The 25,468-nt window shown below is 48.6% G+C and overlaps 1 protein-coding gene across 5 annotated transcripts in view; it reads right to left on the bottom strand.

The window, feature by feature from the left end:
• The window catches only part of PSD2 (pleckstrin and Sec7 domain containing 2), a 45,116-nt gene that overhangs the window by 3,139 nt on the left and 16,509 nt on the right, over nucleotides 1-25,468 (bottom strand). For 3 of the 5 annotated variants that reach the window (XM_033096858.1, XM_033096861.1, XM_033096859.1), the window contains 12 exons: nucleotides 23,006-23,467; nucleotides 22,430-22,624; nucleotides 19,411-19,491; nucleotides 15,991-16,103; nucleotides 15,239-15,299; nucleotides 6,144-6,234; nucleotides 5,026-5,069; nucleotides 3,774-3,964; nucleotides 3,531-3,601; nucleotides 2,919-3,076; nucleotides 1,899-2,043; nucleotides 327-470 (listed from right to left, as the gene is read on the bottom strand). In XM_033096858.1, the coding sequence (XP_032952749.1) occupies nucleotides 327-470; nucleotides 1,899-2,043; nucleotides 2,919-3,076; nucleotides 3,531-3,601; nucleotides 3,774-3,964; nucleotides 5,026-5,069; nucleotides 6,144-6,234; nucleotides 15,239-15,299; nucleotides 15,991-16,103; nucleotides 19,411-19,491; nucleotides 22,430-22,624; nucleotides 23,006-23,467 (1,756 nt within the window). The remainder of the gene's footprint in view (nucleotides 1-326; nucleotides 471-1,898; nucleotides 2,044-2,918; nucleotides 3,077-3,530; nucleotides 3,602-3,773; nucleotides 3,965-5,025; nucleotides 5,070-6,143; nucleotides 6,235-15,238; nucleotides 15,300-15,990; nucleotides 16,104-19,410; nucleotides 19,492-22,429; nucleotides 22,625-23,005; nucleotides 23,468-25,468) is intronic. The other 2 variants (XM_033096860.1, XM_033096862.1) reach the window with 2 other exon arrangements.

Here is a 25,468-nt window from a genome sequence, read left to right as displayed (position 1 = left end):
GGGAAAGTGGAGATGAAGAGGGGATTGGAGAAGGGTGAGAGGGGTGGCGGGGGTTTCTGGTGGAGCCCAACTGGTGCCCTTTGAGATACAAGTGAGGGTACAATTGTTTGATTAACAATTGGCAGATGGGCTGTGCAGAAAGTGGCCCATAGGAGGCCATTCATGGTTCACAATTGCCCCAGGGGAGACAGCAAAGCGGGGAGAACCCCCAAACTAGGAGCCCCTGACTATGAAATGATGGTGGTGGGAGGTGGAAGAGGTGGAAGACAGCAGCTGGCCTCCAGCCCGAGCCTTGTCTCTCGCAATCCATCCCACGGAGGGCCCACCTCAAACATGAGATAATGCTCCTTCAGCCGGTTCTCTTCCGCCTCCTTGGACTTGTGGCCCCTCTCAACTGGGTGGCAACTGTGCTCAGCCAGCTCTGCAGTCACCTGCCTCAACTTATTCTCATGAGAACGCAGCTGCTCCTCCTGCAAAAACAAGTCCTGGCCTGTGAGGTCCCACTCTCAGAATGTCGCAGGGGTGCTGCCAGGATCTACTTCACTAAAGGGAAACTGAGGCCTGGCCAGGGTCACCATATAAATGGGGTGGAGCCAGGCTCTGGACCCAGGGGAGAACTCTTCCACCGTCCTTCCTTCCTCCCTGCTCGTCAGCATCAGCTCTCCTCGTTATTCCCCAGCAAGCTTGAGAGGTGAGAGACCCTCACGCTTTTATGTGTACATTTATACTCCCTGACACAGACACACAATCACCCAGACACAATCCCTCACATGCGCACTGGATCAAGGGGCAGTCTGACCTCGACTACCCTTGGCTCCATATGACACAATCTCTCACATTCATGCCCAGACACATACCATGGCTACAGACCAGCATCATACCCAAAAACAAGCAGAGACACTGTCACTCACAAAGAGCCACCCACCACAGTACAGCCAGATCACTCTGTGCTATGTGGAAAATGGGCTTTGTGCATGTGGGTGCATGTGTGGACATGTGTGGTGTGAGTGTGTGCATTGAGTGTGAGTGCACAGGGGCTGTGGGCATAAGCTGCATCCCCAGGAGCTCAGTGGAGAGGCCCAGGACAGGGGCCTGGTAGGGAAAGGGGCAGCAGCTGGCAGACAGGAAGTAAGAAGCTTACCCTGCCCTCTACCTCTCAAGTGCTGGCCCACCACCATGTATCCTTTCCTCTGAGAGAAAGAGAGGGAGACGAGAGATGAGAGACACTGGAATATAGATGAATTGAAGTGTTTTTAGGATTACAAATAAAGCATTTAAGGGTGGGTGACTAGATAAAGGATCGGCCAAGTCTCCCTGTCCCTAGCTCCCTACGACACAGGGAGTGCCCACATTCGTGCCCAAACATACGCGATGCCCACAGACACACAATCACATCCACAGGATGTGATGCCACCCACCATAGCACTGCCTGGCCTCTGTGTGGTATGTGGCCTCAGTCTTCCCATCTGTAAATGGGAGTGGGGTGGGGATGGAGGAGAATATCTGCCCCTTCACCTTGTCTCCTAACCCAGGACCAGGCACTACCGTGTTTCCCTGAAAATAAGACCTACCCCAAAAATAAGCCCCAGTTAAGATCATCGGTCAGATGGATGCATTTAGTACGTTATGACAAAGTTCCAGAAGAAGATGACATGACTGTATTTGAATAAATGTAGATTGTTGTACATGAAAAAATAAGACATCCCCTGAAAATACACCCTAATGCGTCTTTTGGAGCCAAAGTTAATATAAGACCCGGTCTTATTTTCGGGAAAATACGGTATAATACCCGGTCTTATTTTGGGGGAAACACGGTATGTAGGCGCTGAGGTTGAATGGGAGGCTGGCACAGAGGAGGCAGCCTGGGGAGGCAGTGTTACCATCCCAGGAGCTTGTACCTGGCAGAGGCGAGTGGTGCAGGAGGGCAGCAGGGGGCGACAGAGCTTCTTCATGGAGCTGACAGCCGCTGGGAAGGCGGGGGCTGAGAAGATGGCGGCCACCAGGTTGATCCTAAGGATCCAGGACAGCATTTCTTCCTTGCTCCTGGGGAGAGGAGGGAAGGGGAAAGAGCACTGGCTTCTCACAATTGAACTCCTTTCCCCAACCCAGCGCCCAGTACTCAGCACTAGCCTGGCACAGAGAGGGCACAAATACCTCCATATAGATGGGCAAAGGAGGGAGGAGGGTGGGATGAGGACCGGATGAACCCCTGGTCACGTCTGGATAGGAAGTTCCTTCCTGACCCAGCTCCCAGGTAAGACCTGGATTTTCATATGAAAATAAAGCTGCCAGGTCCAGAGCTAATGGCCCTGGAGCTACCGGGTCCCAGCGCCAGCAGGCCTGGGGGTCATTAGAAGCAGCTGGGCAGCTGGTTGTCCCCACTACCTCTCCCAGCAGGTAGTCACCCATCCTGAGAGCTCACCTACTAGCTTCCTTCATCTGATACACGAAACCCCAATCTCAAACCACAGAAGGAGGGGTTGCAGGGGAGTCAACAGAAGGCCTTACAGGAAAACTATAGGATGAGTTTTTCCTGCACATTCCTCCCACCCCTATTTAAAGTGAAAGAGGTTTCATAATGACTCTAACCGCCCCATATGTAAGGAGTTTAGCACATATCAGAATCACCTGGAAGGCTTGTTAAAACCCAATTGCCACCTCTTCTCCAGAATTCTGATTCAGCAGGTCTAGGGTGAGGTTGGAGAAACTGCATTTCTAACAAGTTTCCAGGAGATGCTAAAGAGACCACACTTGGAGAAGCACTGTTGCAGGGCACCCTTGCTGTTGGTCTGTGCCTACACGCAAGGGAAGCTGAGAGCACCTCCACTGAGGTAGATGAGGAGACGGGTGTGGTACAGGCTCCATGTTGCAGGCCCTGAGCCCAGGGTGGGGGTGAGGGGGCTCCCACTCCTACTTACGGTGCCTGGAACAGGAAGACCCTCCAGTCGGCCGTCTTCAGCTTGAGTACGTTAGACTTCTTGCTGTAGTCGGAGGCCCTGGTGGCCAGAGCATGGTGCACGCGAATGGCGTTCTTCAAGTCGCCCTCAGACAAAGCTTTGTCAGGCCTGTACTCGTCCTGAACAGGTAGGGTGGGGAATAGGAAAGGCTTTGTCATGGCCAGGCTCCGGCTTACTGACCCACACTTCCCCCACCCTCACCGGCCCTCCCTCTCACTCTCCCTCCCTCCGTCCCTTTATCTCCCTCCATTTTTACCTCTTGCCTCTGTAATGATATGTATGCCCACCCCAACAAGAATCACTCTGGGCAGTGCTCCCCACACCCCAGTTTGTCCCAGAGGCCTGTACAGGCCTTACACTGGGTATCCTCTGAGCCCCTGGACATTTAAAAAAAACCCTCCCTGAAACCACCAAAGCTCTGGGCAAGCCCAAGTCAGGCCCCTGATGGGGGAGAACCCAGTATCTGCCTAAGCCCTAAGTCCTGCCCAAGGCCCTCTGGGTACCACAAGGCAGGGGCTGGAAGGGGGAATGAGCTGGCCCTTCCTAGGTAAGGACACTGGGGCAGTAGCTTACCTTCTGCAGGTACAGGATGGTCCCTTTGAGCACTGCGTAGAATTTCTTCCAGCCACGCCTCCCACGGGGCGCTGGGGAGGGGGGCATGGGTAGTGTGGCCACAACCACCCACCCCCATATCTCCTTCCCTGCCTCCCCCACATGTCTACCTTCATGTGCACCCCTTGAGGAGTGGCCAAGGGGGGGTGGACCCCATCTGAACTAGCATCCCTCCCCATGCCCCTTCCCCTGCCTGACACCCACTCCTCTTGCCATCCATGTCGGCGTGAGTCTTCCGGGTCAGCACACCATGCTTGTAGGTGGTGGCGCTGAGAGCCTGCGGGACATCCAGGAAGGGGTTGCCACCATCGAGGATCCGTGTCACCTTCTTTGTGCCTGTCCCAAACTTGTCATCCACCAGCTCAGACAGTGATTTTCTCAGCTCATCCTCATCACTAGGAAAGTATTAGGCATAAGCATTGCCTCCAGGGAAGCCTCAGGCCCACATCAACATGCCCTCTCCCCACCCACCACCCCTCAGGGAGCCAGTCAAGATGAAGAGCAGAGATGAAGATGTTCCAATTCCAGATCACAGATCCAAATCTGAACCCTCCCTTTAGTCTTCAGTTCTGACTCCTGACCTTTGATTTTTGGCCTCCAAGCTCCAATCCTCACCCTGGATCATAAGTTGGAGACCTTACTATCTCCAGGCCCCTTCTCCTCTCTCCAATCCTGAAAGCCCAGCCCCAGGGAGCAGTAACTCATGGCCAGACTAAAGCTGCTGCCCTAGCCCCATGGATGTGCTGGGGGAGGGCAGCCAGTAAATGAGGTCCATAAAGTCTAGGCTTCCCCCTGGAGCCCTGAAAGAAGAATGTCAGCTCTTCTCCACGGGGTTAGGGTTCCTAACAATCCCTGCCTGGGACCTCTACATGGACCCAAAGACTCAGGCTGCCCGAGGGAACACAGCAGGGCAGGTGGTTTCTATCCCAGGAGCCTCTCGGTCTCCCCAATCAGCAAAGTCACCACACCTCTTTCCAAATAGCTGAGTACCTCCAGGTCTCATTGCCTTCATAGGGGAAGAAGTTAGGGAGTAGTCACCCCTCCCCACTGCCAAGAACAGTTGCCACCTAAACATGGTCATATTCTTGGGGTGATAGGGGAATCTGTGCCTCCTGCCTGCCTGCCTCCCAAAGGGAAAGAGTCATCATTGTTTGGGAATAGGGGTAGTATCCCCAGTACAGAAAACCAGTGTGAACATCATGGAACTAAAGTCACCATTCAATCTATTCCATAGAAGTGTAAATATTGCACACTTTTTATCAGGACAGAAAACAACCCAAAGGGGAATTCTATACCAAGTGCTGGTCAGCTGGACAGAGGTCACAAGGGCCCTGGGTTGGAAGAAATCAGCACCATGGAGAGTGGCAGGAGTGACTCAACTGCGCCCCCAGCCATTCCACCTTCCCCTTCCCAGAGATTCAGTCTCCCCATACCTGTGCCCGTGGGCACTACTCACATGGCCCATTCCAGCTTTTCATTCTTGATGGAGTTGTAAAGGGTCTGGGAAAGGGGTAAAGAGAGAGAGAGTTCTAATGAAAAATCAAATCTCCATCTACCTCTACCAATGTGGAGGCAGTGAGGGAGCATTTTTCAGCCAGTGGGGCAAAGTGGATGTTTGATTCATACTTGTTTGTTGGATGGGTGAGTAAGTGGAGGATAGAAGGGTGGATGATTATGAGTGGGTAAGTGGGTTGGCTGGGTACGTGGATGGTGGGGAAATGAGTGGGTGGGTGGATGAATGAGTGGATGTGGAGTATGTGGGGGGAGTGTTTAGGGGTGTAGGGAGTGTATGTGTAGGTGCTGGGTGAATGGGTGGGTGTATGTGCAGGTAAATGATTGCGTTGGTGGGTGGGTTGATAGAAGGATGAATGCATGGAAGGCTGGGTAGGTGGGTGGGAGAGTAGATAGGGAGAAGTGGTGGGACTGGGATTATTTGATCTCACAAAGATGCTCTTAACAAGTGCTTCTTGATAAAGAAGATAATTATAGTAAGAAGACTGATGAAGACAATGTTCTATTTCTTAACCCTCAGACTCACTATCCATCTGCCCACCTGGTTTCACCAAGCCCTTCAAAGCCATTATCTAAAACTGAATCTACCCCCCAAAACCTGCTCCTCTTCCTCCAAGGCCAAGAACTTACCAGGCTTGAAAGGCCAGAGTTTTACCCTGGGCCTCAGCCTCAAAAGAAAACTAGATTCCCTTAATTCCTGGTGACATTGAAGAGATAAGTGGGCTTTTCTCGGTGGTGATGATGATGATGGTAGTGGTGGTGGTGGTGGCGGTGGTGGCAGGGGCAGTTGTGACCATTGGTGGCAGTGTTGATTACCATGACAGCAAGAATGATAATGTATCACTAAAAACAAATCTCAAAGCCTACCCCTCTGCCTAACTCAGACAACACAGAACAGTCAAATGTTGAGCTGAATGGTCTCTAACTCTGTCCCAAAGTCATGGTGGCCCTGACTCCAGTATTAAGAATCTGGAATATCAGGATTTAGTGGGGCAGAGATCACTCTCCTCTCCACCCACCCCTAGCACAGCTGGGCGCCTGGGGACCCTTAGCAGTTTATACCTTCAGCAGGTCTTTGGAAAAGTCTCGGCCATCATTCAGCTGGTCCAAGTTGGCAATGAATTGCTGGCAGGACATCTTCTTGCCAATGTTCTGTAATGGAGAAATGGTTCTTCCTGAGAGTAGGAGCAGGGACTGATGTGGCCCCCACACCCTGCCCTGTCCTGCCCGGCCAGAAGGGGTGAGGAGGCAGCATCAAGGGTAGGAATAAAAAAAACTGCCAGGTTTTCACTTGTCTCCAAAAGTTTACGAAACTCTTTTTCACATACAAGATTCTATTTGATCCTCAAGCATCATGAAAGGTTGGGGTTCTCCTCAAACCCAGATGAAGGAGTCAGATTGGATGAAGTATTATAATAGCTGACATTTGCCAGGTGCCTACCATGTTCCAGGTATTGAACTTGACATGCATTATTTTGTTTCCTCCTCACAACAAGGAGAAGATGAAGTGGGTGTTATTATTATCCCCGTTTGACAAGTAAGGAAACTGAGGAGCAGGAAGGTGAAATGATGTGCCCATGATCACACAGCAAGGAAGTGGAAGGGCTGAGTGTGTCTGACACCAAAACCCATGCTCTCACCCGCTACTCCATGGTTAACTCTCCCAAGGTCACACAGCACCAGGACTTGAACCCAGGCCTCTTGGCTCCTGAGCAGAAGCTCTGTGTATTCCGTCACAACTGTCTCACCCTCTCACCTGTACAGAGGGGCGGCAAGACCTCCAAGAGGTAGGTGAAGTGAGGGAGAGTTGGGTCTTGTGAGAATCAAATTCAATTTCCAACACATACGGGTACCCCATGCTGAGCTGGGCTGGGACCAAAGGAACCCAAGTAGGTGGTTTTACTCCAGGAGATACAAACATACAAAGAGCTGGGAATGAATGTACCCCGAAATTGTGCCTTTTTAAACCACTGAATAGCAAAGAGTGTCCAGCCCTCCAAACCTAATACCTGGTATTTTCAGACTCTCCAGGCAGTATCTACATTTGAGGAAACACTGGGTAGCACTTCATTTTTGTGAAGACAAAGACCCTTGAACACCAGGTACTTATTGGTGTAGGATTTTGTGGATATAGGTTTGTTATTAGGCAGTGTTTCCCAAGATTTACCTACTAATGGGAATAGGTATTCCCTCAAAAACGATTTCATAATCAAATAAGTTTATTTACATGTTTCAGAGTCTTTAACATGCTTATCTGTGTTGGGTGTCTCCGAGGCAAGGATTCCATGTGCAATTTCCCAAATTTATTAACCTTAGCACCATTTTAGCAAATAGAACCTAGGAATATCATGTGGGACACTCACATACCACAGAAAATAATTCAGAAAACAATGATATAAGGCTTTATCAGTAGCTGACAAGCAAGAATTTTCTACATCTTTTCCAAAGGCTTAATGTGAAAAGATCCTATGTGTGCCTTGATACAGTATGTGTTTGTATGTTTATGTGTACATTTTACATGTACATGTATGTATGATATATATGTATATATAGCCATTTGTGTACATTCATAATAGAGGAGTAGGAGGGCAATATTGATAATATTGTCTGAGCTACACACACACTGAACATTCCCCTAGCCATCAGTAGGAAGTGCACAATCAAAAAATAACCAGGCAAACTTTCCAATCCTAGTAAAAACAGTCTATCTTGTTGCAGATGACCTTCCAGCGGAAACAATTGCTGGTCAAAATATAAATAAAACATCTGGGCAAAGACGTTGGAGAAATATAAAAGAAGTGAGGACTTCAAGGGTAAAGATCCCGCAAAGAAGAGAACTGTGGAGAGGTGAGCCCACAAGGAGCAGCTCTCCTCCTTGAAGCATTTGCCAATTCACAAGCAGTGGCCAAAAGCTGAGCAACTGAGTGGTCTTATAGGACTAGAGAACAAAAAATTGGAGTTCAGGGTCCACCAAGGACAAGGGGCCCTGGGAAACACCCCAGTTGTACTTCAACAACAACAACAAAAAGTTGAAATTAAGAAAGGAAATACTAAAGGGAGTCCTTTAGACAGAAGGAAAATTATCCCAGATGGAAGCATGGAGAAGCAGAAAGAAACGAAGAACAACAAAAAAGGGTGGCCAAATCTAAATGAATATTGATTGTGTAAAGCAATAATAATAAAGTTTTCTGGGTAATAAAATATAGAGGGAGATATAATCATTAAAAGCACGATAACAGTAGTATATAAGTTGAGAGGGAAATAAATGGAGTTAAAGTGTTTTAAGGTTATTTCATTGCCCAGGAAGTAGTAAAAGTACTTTAATAAGTCAAGGATGCATATTGCAAACCACAAAATGAATTCTAAAAGAATGCACAACTAACAAGCTAATAGATTTAAAAAAACACATCCATTATCCAAAAGTAGGTAAGAAATAAGGAGGAAAACGGACATAGAACAGGTATCAAAGAAAACAAAAATGGTAACCTAGTATGTTTACACTCAAATGTATTAGTAATTCATTAAATTGTCAAAGTAAAAGGCACAGATTACCAGACTTGATTTTTTTAAAGTATGTGATACAAGAGAAATATCTTAAAATGTAAGAGAACAGAAATCTTGCAAGCAAAAAGGTGGAAAAATATATAAATGCAAACATTACCAAAAGAACTTTAGTATCACCATATTAATAGCTGACAAAATAGACTTGAAGGCAAGAAACACTACTAGAGATAGAGACAATTAATAATGACAGAAGAATCGATCTACCAGAGATATAAACATCCTAAATTTGTATGCAGCTAATAACATAGTCTCAAAAAAATAAAAGACAAAAATTGATAGAACCAAAAGGAGAGAGATATATTCACAATCTCATGTAGAGATTTTAACACTGCTTTCTCAGTAACAGGAATAACAAGAATACTGAACAATTAATTAGTTAACAATTAATACCAACAAATTAAATAATCTTGATGAAACAGACAAATTCCTAGAAACACACAAACTACCAAAACTGGCTCAAAAAGAAACAGGAAATCTGAATAGACCTACAACAAGTAAAAGATTGAAGCAGAAATCAAACACCTCACAACAAAGAAAAGCCCAGGACCAGATGGTTTCACTAGTGAATTTTACCAAACATTTAAAGAAAGATTAACACCAATACTTCTCAAACTCTTCCAAAAAATTGAAGAGAAGGAAACACTTCTTAACTCTTGTATAAGGCCAGCATTACCCCGATACTAAAACTTGACAAAGGTATCACAAGAAAACTATAGAACAATACCCCTTATGAATATAGATGCAAAAATCCTCAACAAAATACTAGCAAATGGAATCCAGCAGCATTTTTAAAATATTATATACCAAGACCAAGTGAAATATATCCCAGGAATGTAAGAGTGGTTCAACATACAAAAACCTATTAATGTAAAACACTGAATTAATAGAAAGGGGCGGGACACATGATCATCTCACCAATGCAGAAGAAGCATTTAACAAAACTCAACAACCTTTCATGATAAAAACATTAATCAAACTAGAAATAGAACTTCCTCAACATAAAGGGCATTTATGAAAAACCCATAGCCAACCTCATACTCAGTGGTGAAAGACTGAAAGCTTTGCCCCTAAGATCAAGAACAAGGCAAGGATACTCACTTTTCCATTTCTATTCAACACTGTACTGGACGTTCTAGCCAGAACAATTAGGCAAAAAATAAATAAAAGCCATCCAAACTAGAAAGGAAAAAGTTAAACTATCTCTATTCACAGATGGCATGATCTTATATATAGAAAATCCTAAAAAGTATACAAAAATACTATTAGAGCTAATAGACAAATTCAGCAAAGTTGCAGAATACAAGATAAACACACAAAAATCAATTGCATTTCTATGTGCTGGTGAAAAACAATCATAAAATGAAATTAAGAAAAAATTCCATTTACAATAGTATCAAAGAGAATAAAATACTTAGGAACAAATTTAACCAAGGAGGTGAAAGACTTGTAAACTGAAAACTATAACTGATCATTGAAAAATATTAAAGACCTAAATAAATAGAAAGACATCCCATGAACATGGATTGGAAGACTTCATATAGTTAAGACGGTAATACTCCCCAAATATGGATTTAATGCAATCTCTATTAAAATCCTAATGGCCTTTTTTTGTCTTTTTGCAGAAATGTAAAAGCTTATCCTCAAATTCATATGGAAATGTAAGAGATCCCAACAGACAAAATAATCTTGGAAAAGAAGAACGAAGTTGGAAGACTCACACTTCCTGATTTCAAAACCTACTACAAAGCTAGAATAATCAAAACAGTGGGGCAATGGCATAACAATAGACATATAGATCAATGGAATTAAGGGTCCAGAAATAAACACGTTATCTATGGTTGAGTTTTGACAAGTGCCAAGACCATCCAATGGGGAAAAGAATAGCCTCTTCAACAAATGGTGCTGGGACAAATGGATATCCACAATCAAATGAATTAAGTTGGACTATTACCTCACACTATATACAAAAATTAACTCAAAATGGATCAAAGATCTAAACATAACAGATAAAACTCTTAGAAGAAAATATGAGGGTATACCTTCTTGGATTTAACAATGGTTCCTTAAATATGACACCAAAAGCACAAGCAACAAAAGAAAAAATAGGTAAATTGGACTTAATAAAAATTTTAAACTTTTGTGCTTCAAAAGACACTATCAAGAGAGTGAAAGACAATCCACAGAATGGGGGGAAATTGCAAACCATGTATTGGATAAGGGTCTAGTATCCAGAATATAGAAAGAACTCCTACAACTCAAAAACAAAAAGACAAACAACCCAATTAAAAAATAGGCAAAAGACTTAAATAGACATTTGTCCAAAGAAGATACATAAATGGTAACCAACACATGAAAAGATGCTCAGTACACTAATCATTAGGGAAATGCAGATCAAAACCACAATGAGATACCATCTCACAACCATTAGGATAACTACAATCAAAAAACAGAAAATAACAAGTGTTGATGAGGATGTGGAGAAATTGGAACCCTTCTGCATTGCTGGTGGGAATGTAAAATAGTTCAATCTCTATGGAAAACAGTGTGGCTGTTTCTCAAAAAGTTAAAAATAACATTACCATATGACCCAGCAATACCACTTCTAAATATATACACAAAAGAATTGAAAGCAGAGTCTTGATAAAATATTTGCACATTAATGTTCATAGCAGCATTATTCACAGTAGCCAAAAGGTAGAAACAATCCAAGTATCCATCAGCAGGTAAACATATAAACAAAATGTGGAATTTGCATGTAATGGAATATTATTCAGCCTTAAAAAGGAAGGAAATTCTAACACATGCTACATTGATAAACCTTGAGCACATTATGCGAAGTGACATAAGCCAGTCACAAAAACACAAATTCTGTATGGTTTCACTTATATGAGGTACCTAGACGAGTCAAATTCATAGAGACAGAAATTAGAATGGTGGTTGCCAGAGCCTAGGAGGAGGGGGAAATGGGGAATTATTGTTTAGTGGGTATAGAGTTTCAGTACGGGAAAGTGAAAAAGTTCTGGAGATTGTTTGCACAACAATGTGAATAGCCTTACCATTACTGAACTATGTATATACTTAAAGATGTTTAAGATGGTAACTTAATGGTAAATTTTGTTATGCATATTTTACATTTTTTAAAATAAATTTTAAAAATAGAAAAAATGGGCAAAAGATTTGCATAGACATTTCTGCAAAGAAGATGTACAAATGGTCAGTAAGCACATGAAAAGATACTCAACATCATCAGTCATTAGGGAAACACAAATCAAAACCAAAACCTACTCACTAGGATAAATATAATTTAAAAAAAAAAAAAGAAGAAGAAGAAGTGTTGACAAGAATATGGAGAAACTGGAACCCTCATACATTGCTGGTGGGAATTTTAAATGGTTCAGCCACTATGGAAAACAGTTTCACAGTTCCTCAAAAACATAGAATTACCATATGACTCAGCTAGTGTACTCCTAGGCATTGAAAACAGGTATTCAAATAAAACTTGTACACAAATGTTCACAGTAACATTATTTACAATAGCCAAAAAGTAGAAACAACTCAAATGTCCATCAACAAATGAATGGATAAATAAATGTGGTATATCCATTCAAAGGAATATTATTCAGCCATAAAAAAGAATGAAACTCTGACGCATGTTATAACATGGATGAACCTTGAAAACATTGTAAGTCAAAAAATGCTACATATTGTATGATTCCATTTACACGAAATGTCCAGAACAGGCAAATCCATAAAAACAGGAAGCAGATTAGTGGTTGCCAAGGGCTGGAGGAAGGAGAGAATGACGGGTGACAGGTAATGGGTACAGGGTTTCCTTTGGGGATAATGAAAAAGTTCTGGAACTAGAGAGTAGTGATAGTTGCGCTTCATGTGAATGTACTTAATTCCACTGAATTGCACACTTTAAAAAGGTTAAAATGGTAAAATTTATGTTGTGTGTATTTTACCACAATAAAAAAAACCACTAATGAGAAACAAGATTGTTACAATACAATTAAAAGACTTGACCTTATCGATATATATATAGGACATTACAACCAACAACTGCAGAATACACTTTCTTTTCAAGTCCACATGAAACGTCTACTAAAACTGATCTCTCTCTCTGGACAGAAAAGCAAGACAACAAATTGCAAAGACGTGAAATCATACCAAGTAAGTTATCGGATTGAAAATATAATAACAACAACCGGGCAAAAAGACATGTACCCAGAAAAGAAAAAAGAAAAACAAGACAAGTACCTGGGTCGTTCCAAAGCTGAAGAGAGGTGGATGAGTTGGGACTTGCAAGTTCCCAACTCCTCCTTACCCCCACCACCCCCATTTCGGTCAACAGGGCCTCCCAGCCTGCTCTTGACCCTCGGACCCGTTCCCAGAGCCTCTGAATCAGCAGAAAAGAGTTATGGCTAGCCCAGCCACAGAGCGATCCCAAGGCCTGGGATGTTTGAGGAGTGACAGAGTGAGGGGAGGAGGAGAGGAGAAAAGCACAAAGCAGGGGACGCTGCTTCCATGGGGGTCCTTTGGAGAACAGACACTAAGCTCAACAACCAGGCCCTGGGCTAAGGGTTTTACTAGCACTGCCTCCTTAAGTCTCACAGGGACTTTACAATGGGGGAAACAGGCTTATGAGGTAAGGAATTGGCCCCAGACCACACAGCTCTCAGTGTGGAGCACAGAGGACTCCTGCTGGCAACCTTTGCTCCTGACCAGTGAGCAATCCTGCCTCCAGAGAGAAAGACAGGATCCTCAATGTCTCGTGGCCACTTATCCGAACAATCCTGCCCACCCACTGACCTACCGTGTTTTCCCAAAAATAAGACCTAACTGGGAAATAAGCCCTACCATGATTTTTCAGTATGACATCCCCTGAACATAAGCCCTAATGCATCTTTCAGAGCAAAACTTAATATAAGACCTGGTCTTATTTTCGGGGAAACACGATATGAAGGTGTCGATGTTTCTCTTCAGCTGGGGGCATTAATGTGGGGCCATGGGCAGCCAAGCTCGGGGTTATTCCAGACCTGGGGGTTCACTGAATAGCGGCTGCAGTCCTCCGAGTAGCTCTACCACGGGGAGGAGCATCCAGGGCTTGGCGCGGCAGTGACTAGGTCCTGAGATTACCATCGGCCCGGCCAAGGGTGGGGATGGGGAGATGGGGGTGTGTTTAGTGCTCCTTTTAAGGTGCACTAGCAATACCTACTTTCCCTAAACAGAGTGAGCTGGTCTGAGGGGACCATTAGCCATTAATGGGCGTCAGCTCTGGTGACGGTCTCATGGAATACACACATCTTCCCAACCATCCACCCTCAGGCCACGGGCCCAGGTGGATATAACCGAAGTTGTCACACAACTATTCTTCCTGCCAAGGTCACCGAGGCTCTCCCTCTCCCCAGGCCATGTGCCGCAGTGTCCCCACACCCACTCAGGTTTCCATCAGCCTGTGGCCTTGCCCCTGCAGAGATCTGCAGGTTGTGCCTTTGGGCTCTCCATCATTTAAATTTTAATACTAATAATGAATACTCTTGTTATTCTTATATAATGATATTATTCATAATAAAATCCTGACTGGGTGCCACACCCTGACACTTGGTGTACATATTACCTATCAGCCTTGCCCCAGGCCCTCTGGGGGATGTCATTACTCCCACCTCACACATGCAGAACCTGAGACCCAAAGAGAGGCACTGTCCTGCCCAGGGCCACAGAGCTACCATGTGGAGGCAAGAACAGAATCTGAAGTCGGGTCTGCCCCAGCTTTCTTCCACCCAATATGCCCTAGATTTTCCAGGTTAACTCTGGAACCAGACATGCTGGCCTGTTGCCCCATGAGCACCGAAATATCCCAACAGGTATCTCTGATCACCCCTGGGTGAGCAATGATGGGGCAGTGATTGGTGGCGCCAGACGCAGTGATGGAGGCTATGGAAGGAGAACATGGACATGGGGGTCTAGGCTCACAGGGCATGCACACCAGCTACACTTACCACCTGAGGGAGGGCAAGAGAGCCCAGAGAGGGGGTCCCCGGAGCAGACAGAGGGAAAAGAAGAAGTTATTGAATCAGAGCAGCATTGAGACAGCCTAGGGCCCGGACCAGACACAGCCTCATAGCCCACCCAGGGAACCCACCTGTCATTTCACTGTTTGCCTGTTGGGGAGCGGGGTAACAAGACTGTCTCTTGAGGGAAACTGTCACTTGACTGGTAGGGGCTGCCTGGGCGATGGCACTTTAATGAGGCCACATTCGGGCTTGGGGGATTGAGGGGTGGGAAGAGCACATGAACCTTTAGCAATGTCTGTCCTGGACACGGCTAGGGGTGTGCATTTTATTTAGCACATCCAAAACTTTCACGTGCCTCAGCTGTTCTCACTGCCCTGCTTGGATGGGGACCCCGGCAGACCTCAGGTAGATAAACTAGGGCAGGGCCCTAGACTCAAAGTTGCCCAGCTCCTAGGTCTGCTACAAGAAACAGGGCCGCTGAGCAGGAGATCTCAGGAAGGGGCTGGAGAAAGGGCTGGCGCTGGACAACATGGCGCATTAGTGAGAGGATCCACCCCCTCCCGACCTCCCCAACTCACATGTCCGTGCAGGTCCGTGTTGAGCAGCATCAGGGCACAGGTGAGCGTGTGGATCCCATCTAAACCAGAGATGGTGGCACCCTCAGTGTGAGCACCCACTCATTCTACCCTCAGCCACACAGAGCCAGCCTGGAGGCCCTGGAGACAGGAAGAGGCCAGCCACCTGCCAAAGCTGCCCAGGGTCTGTGTGATGTTCCCTGCCCCACCTCCAACTGCAGCACTGGGGTCACTTGCCTGCCCCAGGTCAGAGCCCATCTGTCCCTCAGAGGATACCTCACTACCCTGGGCCTGCTCTAGCCCAGATTCCGACCTCCTGTGGCCAAACTCACCTTGAACCTCAGACTCGGGAATGGCTCTGGGTGCCAGGCCATGGTCTGTGTCTCCTCCAATAACCAGCCTGATCCCCCAGTTCCTGAGTCTCAGGTCCATCCACAGGGCAAGTCCTGCCCCTAAGAGCGCCCCGACACAGACCCCCACACCAGGACTCCCACCACACCAAGAATCAGCCTTGTGACAGGGGACCAGGGAGAATGAAGACCCAAAGGACAGTCTTTAGGAAGGAGGACTTTCAGGCATAGAGAATGACAATGGGCAAGACATTGGGGAGGTCACTTGCCCAGCAGGCAGAGCCCAATCCATGTGCCATAGTTTATTCATTCAATGTTTACTGAGTAGGACAGGAGTGGCAGGTGGACCGGGGGCTGGCTGGGAGGAGCTAGGTGGGTCAGGCAGTGGGGCAGGTGGCCATACCTTCCGAGGTGCTGTCATCAGGGTTGCACTGGCAATACCGACGAGAAAAGTGAGTAAGAACCCGCTCGCGTTCCTGCGTCTCCCCCATCAGTGGGAAGGCCTTCAGGAAGGTTCTAGAGGACAATTTAAGGATGTTGAGAGCCTCCCAGAGCCCCTAAGTGAGTCTGGGTTCTCACCGAGGGCAGGAGACCCTGTCCCCACCCCACCCCACCCCACCCCACCCCCACAACACACATGCCTGCCCGAAGGGGCCAACTCTCTAGTGCCCAGCATCTGAGCCCAGGAGACACCTCGGCCCCCAGGATGGCTTCTGGGGTGCTGAGGCCAGGGGGCCTGGCAGGCTTTGGAGTTTCAGCCCTCATCCCCTCCAGGGCCCTTTTGGAAGTAGGCAGGGGACAGACTGTGAAGAGCAAAGACAGGGAACACCTCAGTGCTCGCGTCAGCTCTTCTTCAGGGTAAATGCCCGCTCCTCGCTCCCTCTCTATGCCTAAACTGGGCACAGCTGCCCCTCAGACTGCCCTGCCTCCATCACTCCTACTCCTCACTCTACGTAGCCCAGCCCTGGCCTCCCTCACTCTTCTCCCACCCTAAGTCTAAGCTGTCACCAAGTTGTTCTTCTCCCCCGATCTCAATCCCTCCTTCTCCTCTGCCTTTGTCATGTGCCCAGGAAACCTGCAGCAGCCTCCAGACAGGTGCATGCCCTGCACCGCCCCAACACATCCTCCCTACAGACACTCAGCGGTCTTTCTAAACTCACATGCAGTCACACTCACATGCAGCCCCTGCTTAAAACACATCACTGGCTCCCCAGGGCTGTCAGAATAACGTCCAAGCTCCTCACATCCTAGCCTTCCTGTCTACCCCACTTTCCTCCTGTCTCTCCAACCTCATATCAACCTGCTGCCTCCCCAACCAGCTCCACACCCCGGATAGGACAGGTGCCTCTGAGCAGGATGGGTTCCACCTGGAAGGCCCTTCCCTCCTCTGCTGGGCAGCTCTGAATCCCCCTCAAGGCCCAATTCAAAGGTCACCAGTTCTCAGGGGCCCTGGCAGCTGATCCCAAAGCCAGAGGTGCTAGAAGATGGGACTGGGTCCCTCACCGGGGGGAAATTGCAAGCTGAGACAGCTTGGGCCTCTATGTGTCCTGGGGTCATGAAGCTAGTTTGTTCCTAATTTTGCAACAGTTCATTTGGTTTCTGTAACGCCCCCTTTGCTTTATCTTCTCTCGTGCTGCTTCTAAGACACCCTGGGAGCTGGGAGCCCCATCGTGGCCAGCCCTTACCCTCTGAGGCTTCCCAATGCATCCAAAACTGCTGGCCACTCTCTAGTTCATCCCAATCAATCAACTGCTCCACAAAAACACTCTGCCACCCAGTTTTCCTCCTCTCCCTGTCTCTCCTGCTCCCTATTCTCTTCCCTCCAACAAGCCCCCAGCTCTGGTCCCTCTCTCTTCTCTTCATACCCCACCAAGATTTTTTAAAACCCAACCCCCATTCCATCCTTAGCCTGTCCTACTGATGAACCATCCATCCCACCACCAAACACCCCATCCCTGAAGATCTTCACCAAGCCCCAACCCAGCACAGCCGCCACCAAATTTAGGCCTTGTCCTCTCCCACCTGGCCCTCACACATCTGGATCAAAGGCCACCAGCATCCTGCTGTCAGCACTGCCTCCCAAACCTGCTTTACACCCAGCACCTGCTGTGGCTCCCCAGTGCCTGTGCAGTCGAGCCTCAATCTATTGGACTAACATACAAGGTCCACCAGCCCAGCACCTATGCCTCTGATCATGAGCTGATCCAACTAACACCTTCCCAAATCAATCTTCCTCATTCCAATGCAATGCAAATTTCAGCCTCCGCTCAGGCTACAGCAGCTGACAAGAGACCAACATGTCCACTGAGAACAATGAGAAAAGCCAGACAAACTACATCTCTCTTAGGCTAACAGAAAACTGCTGATGCAACAAAGAGCAAAAGGGCCCAGATTCTGGAGGGGCGAGGTGGGCTGGTCCCCAGCTGCTTGTTCCCTGGGGCACTGAGGACTATGGGCACAGGTAGGAGGCAGAACGTTCGGTGGCTTCACAGAGCAACAGGACAAACCCGAAGACTTGAGGGGCTGTAAACATACAGCCAGCTTTCCTTTGAGAGATCTGCCAAATTCTGAAGATATACAGGACAAAACATGAAAAGCTAAGCAGAAAGCCTCTGAGAAACAGAAGGATTTGGGTTTTTAAAAGTCTTGCTTTATTGAGGAGACAAAATTAGGATTCAAGTCCTATCAAAGGGAGAGGCCCCCATGAACACACCAAGCTCCCCATGGAAAGCCTGGTGGGCCTTCCCCATGGAATGGGGTGAACCCTGAAACTCTGCTCAGCTCAGCTCAGCCCGGTTTGGATTAGGACCACGCTCTCTTCTCCCCTCTAACTGCTTAGCAAAAGACAAAGCAGACGCTCTTTGGAGTCACAAATAATGATCTAGGACCACTATAATTGTATACAAAATGTACAGCATCTAATTAAAAAGTTACTAAGCACACAGAGAGACAAGATATACGATGGAAAACCAAGACGGAAAAAGAGACAATCGAAACAAATACAGATAATGCAAATATTGGGGTGAGCAAACAAGGACTTTGAAACAACCGTGACTAATATGCCATGAAAGGAGAGGGGAAAATGGAGAAAACAAGTGAAAAATGGGGAATTCCCCAGAGAATTAGATCTACTAAAAAACAATTTTTTAATACAATGAAAATTCTAGAACTGAAAAATACAACAGAAAGTAAAAAAACTCAATAAATGGGTTTAATGCCATATTAGACACAGGAAAAGGGTAAGTGAACTAGAAGCAGGTCAACAGAAAATATCCCAACTGAAGCAGAGAAAAAAGAATGGAAAATACATTTTTTTAAAAAAAAGTGAAAGAGACATGCGGGACACAGCAAAAAGGTCTAATATGCATCGACTACCCAGCCCTTAGCCCAGAGATTGCTATCCCTCTCCCGAGGGCTCTGGCCTGGTGTCTCCCTGCTGGCCCAGCCACCAGGCCTGCTAGACACTGGGCTAAATCCTCCCATTCCTCGTCCTCCTCTCCCTGCACCCCACAGACCCTGAGGGCTACTTCTTGGGTCCAAACACCAGTAGTACCTGAGATCAAATCTTCTCCCTCACTGACTGTGGGGAAGTAAGGAGTTATAATGCATTCCCACCTCCAGATCCCCAGCGCCCACCATATAGGTGGCATTCACTAAGTCGCCGAATGGCTGCTGCTCTGATGGCTCCTTCCCCACAGCCTCCCCAGAGGGGTCAAGACACTGGCCCAAGGTTGCACAGCAAGTTCATGAGAGAACTGGCATGAGACTCCAGATGTACCACCTGGACCACCTGGGGGAACTGCCCCTTCCCAGCCCCACTGACCTGAGTGCTCTGTCCAGAGTCAGGCCTGAGAAGTCAAAGAAGCTGAGGTACTCCCCGGCCACCAGCCTGCTGAACTCGTTGCTGCCAGGAGAGCATGGGGTGTCCATGAGAAGCCGGGCATAACAAACAATTGGGGGTACATGGGCAGTGGGCCCCCAGGTACCTGACCCACCCACCAGCCCACCCCTAGGCTGCCTCTCCCTGCTGGCCAGTTAGGCTCTGACAATTCAACCTTAGATAGGGGGTCAGGAAGGCTTCCTCGGGGGGTGATGTCTCGGGCAACACGGACAGGAAGTAAGAGCCAACCTCGTGAAGGGAGTAGGCGGTGAGATGATGCAGAGTGTCCCCGATAGAGGAAACTGCACAACACATCCAAGAAGCTACCAGCAGGGCCTTGTGGCCAGAGCTGGAGAGCAGGAACCGGGGCAGGAAGAGATGAGGCAGAGACAGGGCCTGAGGGTCAAGGGAAGGATCCAGACATGATTCTGAGGGATTGACACAGGGAGGCAGAGGAGTGAGATGGTCACATCTGTATTTGGAACACTCTACCTGCTGAGTGGAGACCCACTGGGGGCTGCAGTAGCTGCCCAGGAGAGAGACGGAAGGGGTGGGGAGGAGACAGATTTTGGAGGCAGAATACACTAGATTTGGGGGTGGAACAGGTGTGGGGCATGACAAAAGTAAGTGGCCTCTGGGGGAGAGCTCAGGACAACAGATGGGGCTGGCTGTACCCATGTGAGAATCACGGCCCATAGCTGGTAAATAACAGCACGGTGGCAAGTGGAGATGAGCCCATGCGAGAGGAGGGTGAACAGACAGGCCAGCAGACCCAGCACGGAGATCTGAGGGAGCCCCTCTCAGAGGAGACTGAGGAGAGAGACCCTGGGAAACAGCGACCAGAGCAGGAGTGTGGAGCCTGGAGGCCAAGGAAAAGTGTGTTTCTAGAAGACTGGAGTAATAAATTCTTGCCAAAAGAGAGAACAAATTTCCACCTAAACCTAATGAAGCCCAAGCTCTCCCTCCCATTTACAGAAGACCTGGGAAATAAAGAAACATGTGAAATAACACCGGAGGATACCAGATCCAAAACATGGAAAAGTCTTCTGAACAAATGGTTCCGTTTCTTCAACAAATATGTAGCATTAAAAAAAAAGAGGGAACTGTCCACCTGTTGTTGACTAAAAGAGATTTAAGATACATATTAGCCAAAGGTAATGTGTGGACCTTGTTTGCATTCTGACTTAAACGAACATTTCTGAGACAACCAGAAAAAAATTAAACGTAGACTGAATATGGAGATAATTAAGGAGTCTTTGTTAATTTTCTTAGAAATTATAATGAATTAGGATTATGTAAAGAAAACAAATTCTTGCCAGAGACACATACCAAAGTATTTTTGGTTAAATGATAGAGTGCCTAAAATAAGCCTTAAAATATTCCAGTAAATGGGGTGAGGGGACTGTGAGGGGCGTAGAGGAAATAAGAAGAAAAGAACACTGATCACTTTGAAGCTGAGTAATAGGTACATGGAGGGAGATTTAACATATTTTTTCTTCTTTTCTGTATGTTTGAAAATTTCATAATAAAAAGCTTAATTAAAGAAAAAGAGGGCGGCCGGTTTCCTCAGTGGTTGGAGCGCAGTGCTCATAACACCAAGGTCGCTCGTTCGATTCCCACATGGGCCAGTGAGCTGCACCCTCCACAACTAAATTGAAAAAAAAAAAAAACAACAGAAAAGAAAAAGAAAGGAGTGGCCAGTGTGTCAACCCTGTTGAAGGTGAGGTCTGGCAGTGGTCACCAGATTCAAGACATAGGCCGCTATTGACCCTGGCAGGAGGGGGTTTCTGGGGAGAGAGGGTGGGGAAGAAGCCAGCCCAGAGGGGTTGAATGTGGAGAAGGGGAGGGGACAGAGGCCACCCAGGGCAGAAAAATCCGAGGATTGTGGCTGTGAAGAGGCTGGGGGAGGAAGACCAGGTGAGGAAGAGTTTTTGTTCTCAGATGGAAAAGACTTAAGCACAATAAAATGCTTGTGGGAAAGGTCTTGTAGAGGAAGGGGGTGAAAAGATGGGATCCACCATAATGAAGGCTTCTGAAAAGTATCACTAGGTTGGGGAGGGGGGTCACAGCCCAGCAAGGGGCGGGGACTTGTAGTTGTGATTTCTGAGCTGGAGCTGGAAAGACAAGGGCAGGAGTGACGTGAGTGCTGTGGAGGGTGGAGGACGCAGGAGGAAGAGAGAGGGAGGGATCCAGAAGCATAGCCAACCTTAGCACCTTCCTGTGGCCGAAGCCCCCGTTAGCTCACACTTAGGGGTCCACGGTCTGAACTGTCCCCATTAGCCTGTGAGCTAGGCCTGCTTCTACACACCTCAGAGCCTTAATGTGGGCGTTGGAGGCACTCTGGAGAAAGGGCAAAGGCAGGCGGACACGCTGATGGTCAGACATGCTCAGGATACACCAGCCAATTTCCTCAGCCTCACAGTCCCCGCCCGACCCCGAACCCCCTCAGGACTCTCATCTGGCTACTTCCCTTTTCCCCACTCCAAAGGCCAGGGCTTGTGCTTTGGGGGGTTCAGCACTTTTAGCCAGTCCCAAGAGACAGTGAGTCGGGCTTAATGGAGACCAGGACCCTTGCCCCCAGCTCCCAGGTCCCAGGCATTCCCAACCCAGGCCCAGATTCTCCTCTTCCTGGACCCATTAGGTGGGCTACTAGACCCCACCGAGCTGCGCTAACCTCACTACTATCCATCGTGGCCCCATAACCACGTGCCACATACCACTCCTCCAATCCCAAGGGGCAGTGCTGCCACCACCTCCAGTCCCTGAGAGCATGGGCAGCCCAGAAAAGAAACAGATTTAGGGCAAGGCCAGGAATGAGGACAGTGGCAGGAGGAGGAGTTCTTGGGGACTGTTGGGACCCCCCAAGCACCAGGCACCCCTGATAGAAGTCACTCATACCCCCTCAGGCTGAGGAAGATACCGGGCTTTCCTGGGGTCGGGAGGTGCAGGAGAGAGAACTCACTTCTTGCCCAGCTGCCGGGCAACGTCACAGCGCTGGAAGCCCTCGAGATGGTAGAGGCGGCGAGCCAGTCGGCGAGCAGCTTCACTGACACCCTGGCACCCGTTGGCCAGCGTGTCTGTGCTACCAGGCTCCAGCCCCTCCGAGCTGCTCAGCTCTGAGTCTGAGTCGGACAGGCCATCCTTTAGGCTGGGGTCGCTGCGGAGAGAAAGTGGGGGTGGAAAGGAGGGGCTCAGAGGCCCTGGGTAGCGGCTGAAAGTTCTCCCCACATCTCTGAAATCCCACCAGAGCACAGAAAGAGGCTCCACTGAACCAGGAGGGGATCGAGTCAGACTTTTAGAAGAGCCTCATCATCAGATGCTCCACAAACCCACAGGCACAGCTCCCCGGCCCCACGTGGCCGGAAAGGCCTGGAAGGGCAGAATGGCCCCTCAGGACTGGGGTGGGAAGTCTGGGGGCAGAGGAAGGACACAATGACCTTGGAGAGGGCTGTTTACTCTGGGCACAGCGTTGCCCTCACTTGCTTTGCCTCCTCTGGGTCTGTTTCCTCATCAGCTCCCAGCCTGGGCCCTGCCTCACCTGGCCGAGTTCAGCAACTTGTCTGTGTCTTCCTCCTCCTCCTCGTCCTCTTCCTCCTCGTCCCCGCCCGGGCCCCGGGATCCATCTCCATGGAAGCCATTGGGCATGGCCGCGACAGACAGGCGGCTCAACACATTCTCTGAGCGGCTGCTGGAGATGGAGCGCCGCAGGGGGCTGCCCAGCTCCCCATCACCGCCAGCTGCTCCCATGTCCCCCTGGGTCCCCAGATCCCCAATGCCCAAGCCAGCCCCTGGCTCAGGGCTGTCACGGGCCCGCTGCTGGATGAGGGGTGTGAGGGGGGCCTCAAAACTGACGCAGCTGTCGCTCTCGTCCGTGAGGCTCAGCACGTCTAGGGAGTCCAAGCTGCTATACTGGGTGCCTCGCAGCAGCTCCGACTCCACAATCTTCTCAAAGGTGGCGCTGAAGCCGTCCCGCACATCTGGCTCTCCAGGGCCACCCAGCCTGCGGGATGCAAGGCCCAGTCAGCATCCTGCCAGGGTGTCCCCCAGTACATTACCGGTGTTGGGACTACACAAATCTGTGCCTGGGAGCTCCCCGGGGGCAGGGAGCAGGCATGGATTGCGTCCAATTTATTCTTTCAGCCAATACTTACTGAGCACTAGGTGCCAGGTGCTGGGCTGGGTGTTGGGGTCCAGCAGCGGACAGACATGGCTCGTCCCCCAGGGCCAAACCTGTGCCTGGCCCACAGTAGCCACAGGTAAATGAATGTCAGGCCTCTTCCTCCAGCCTGGCCTAGGGGCTGCTCCCCTTATCACAACGAGTGTCACGTGGGGTCATAATTTTGCTGTCCCCACAGCCTGGGAGGTTCTTAGCTTGGCCACCCACATTCTGGCTCTCAGGTTTTGCCTTAATGTCACCTCCTCAGAGAAATGAGGGTGGCAGGCCCACACCACCCACCACACTGGCCCCTCTCACTATTCTCCACCCTCAGGGTAGTTCTTCATGTTCTCCCAGCCCCTATCAGGATGTGGTATTCTTGTTGTTCCCCTGTTTTCATCTGTGTCCCAGCCTCCCCACCCCCAACTACAGACACACACACACACACACACACACACACACACACACACACACACACACGGCCAGAAGTACCCAGCACACAGCAAGTATTCAGTAAACCTTGCTACAGGGTGCAAAGGGTGAATGAACAGAGGCTTGTAGCCCTGGGGCCCACCATACTGCCTAAGCCCTTACAGGGCCCTATGCTGCCGCCATAACAGGCCTTTGCGCTGGCTGTTCCATCTGCCCACAGTGTTCTTCCCTCAGGATGAAGCCTCTTTCCTCATCCCTTTCTCGATGAGGGCTGCCTTGGCTGCCCTATTTATAACTGGGACCTGCCCCCAAACACCCAAGCCCCTTTCCCTACTTTATTTTTTCCAAAGCACTTATCCCCTTCTAACATACTACACAGTAACTTATTATTTTATGATTCATTATGTGTCTCCCCACTAGGCCATAAGCTCCATGAAAGTAGGAATTTTTGTATGTTCTGCTCACTGATGTATCCCCAGCACCCAGAACAGAGCATCACACACAAGAGAACTGAAGCATCCTGGAAGACTGGTAACCACTGAGGAGCTGCACAGGTCAGCAGGGAGATCCAGGAAGGAAAAGGAGAGAGACTGAGGGAGAGCGAGACCAAGAGAGAGACAAGAGAGAAGGGGAGGGAGGGAGAGAGAGCGAGAAAGAAGACAATGAGAGAGAGAGAGAGACAGAGAGACAGAGAGAGAGAGAGAGAGACAGAGAGAGAGAGAGAAGACAGTGACAAAAAAAAGACAGAAAAAGAGAGCTACAGAGAGCATGAGAAACAGAAACAGAGGAAGACAGAATAGGAGAGACAGAGAGTAGTAGAGCTAAAGAGAGACAAAGAAACAGAGAAAGCAAGAGGAAGAGACACAGACAAAGAGAGAAGCAGGCTGAGACCTGCTCACTTCAGATCAATCAAGGCCCATCATTTGCAAAGAAGCGCCCTCTCTCCCCCTGAGGATCTGGCTATGCCCAGCTTCTGCCCCAGGCCCCGCTGCCAGGCAGAGGCTGAGCTGTATTCAGAGGAACAGCGAGTGCCCCTTCCCCTCAAACAGCTCCTTGGAGCCCCCAGTGTCTAAGATTTGGTCCCAGTGTGGTTCCTGGAGAAACATACTGACCTGAGAGAGAAAAGGCTGTCTTTCATCCCAGTCCCAGAAGGAGCTGAGACTCCTTCCAGAAAAAGAAGTGGGAGGTGGGCAGAAATCTAAAAGATGGCAGGATGCTTTGCAGGAGGCTGGAGTGGAGTTGCCTCTACTGACCTCCCAGAGGAGGAGACGGAAAAGAAGAGTCACGGAGCACACACCCAAAACCACCCAGCAAAGGCACCTCTGCCAGGGCTGTGCTGGGTCCTGGAGACACCTGAGCAACAATATAGAGCCTGCCCCTGGGGGGCTTTCACCTCGTTGTCAGAGCCATGGA

Source organism: Rhinolophus ferrumequinum, chromosome 24, assembly GCF_004115265.2.
Source record: "Rhinolophus ferrumequinum isolate MPI-CBG mRhiFer1 chromosome 24, mRhiFer1_v1.p, whole genome shotgun sequence".
Classification (NCBI taxonomy): Eukaryota; Metazoa; Chordata; class Mammalia; order Chiroptera; family Rhinolophidae; genus Rhinolophus; species Rhinolophus ferrumequinum.
This window is presented reverse-complemented; position numbering and strand designations above follow the sequence as displayed.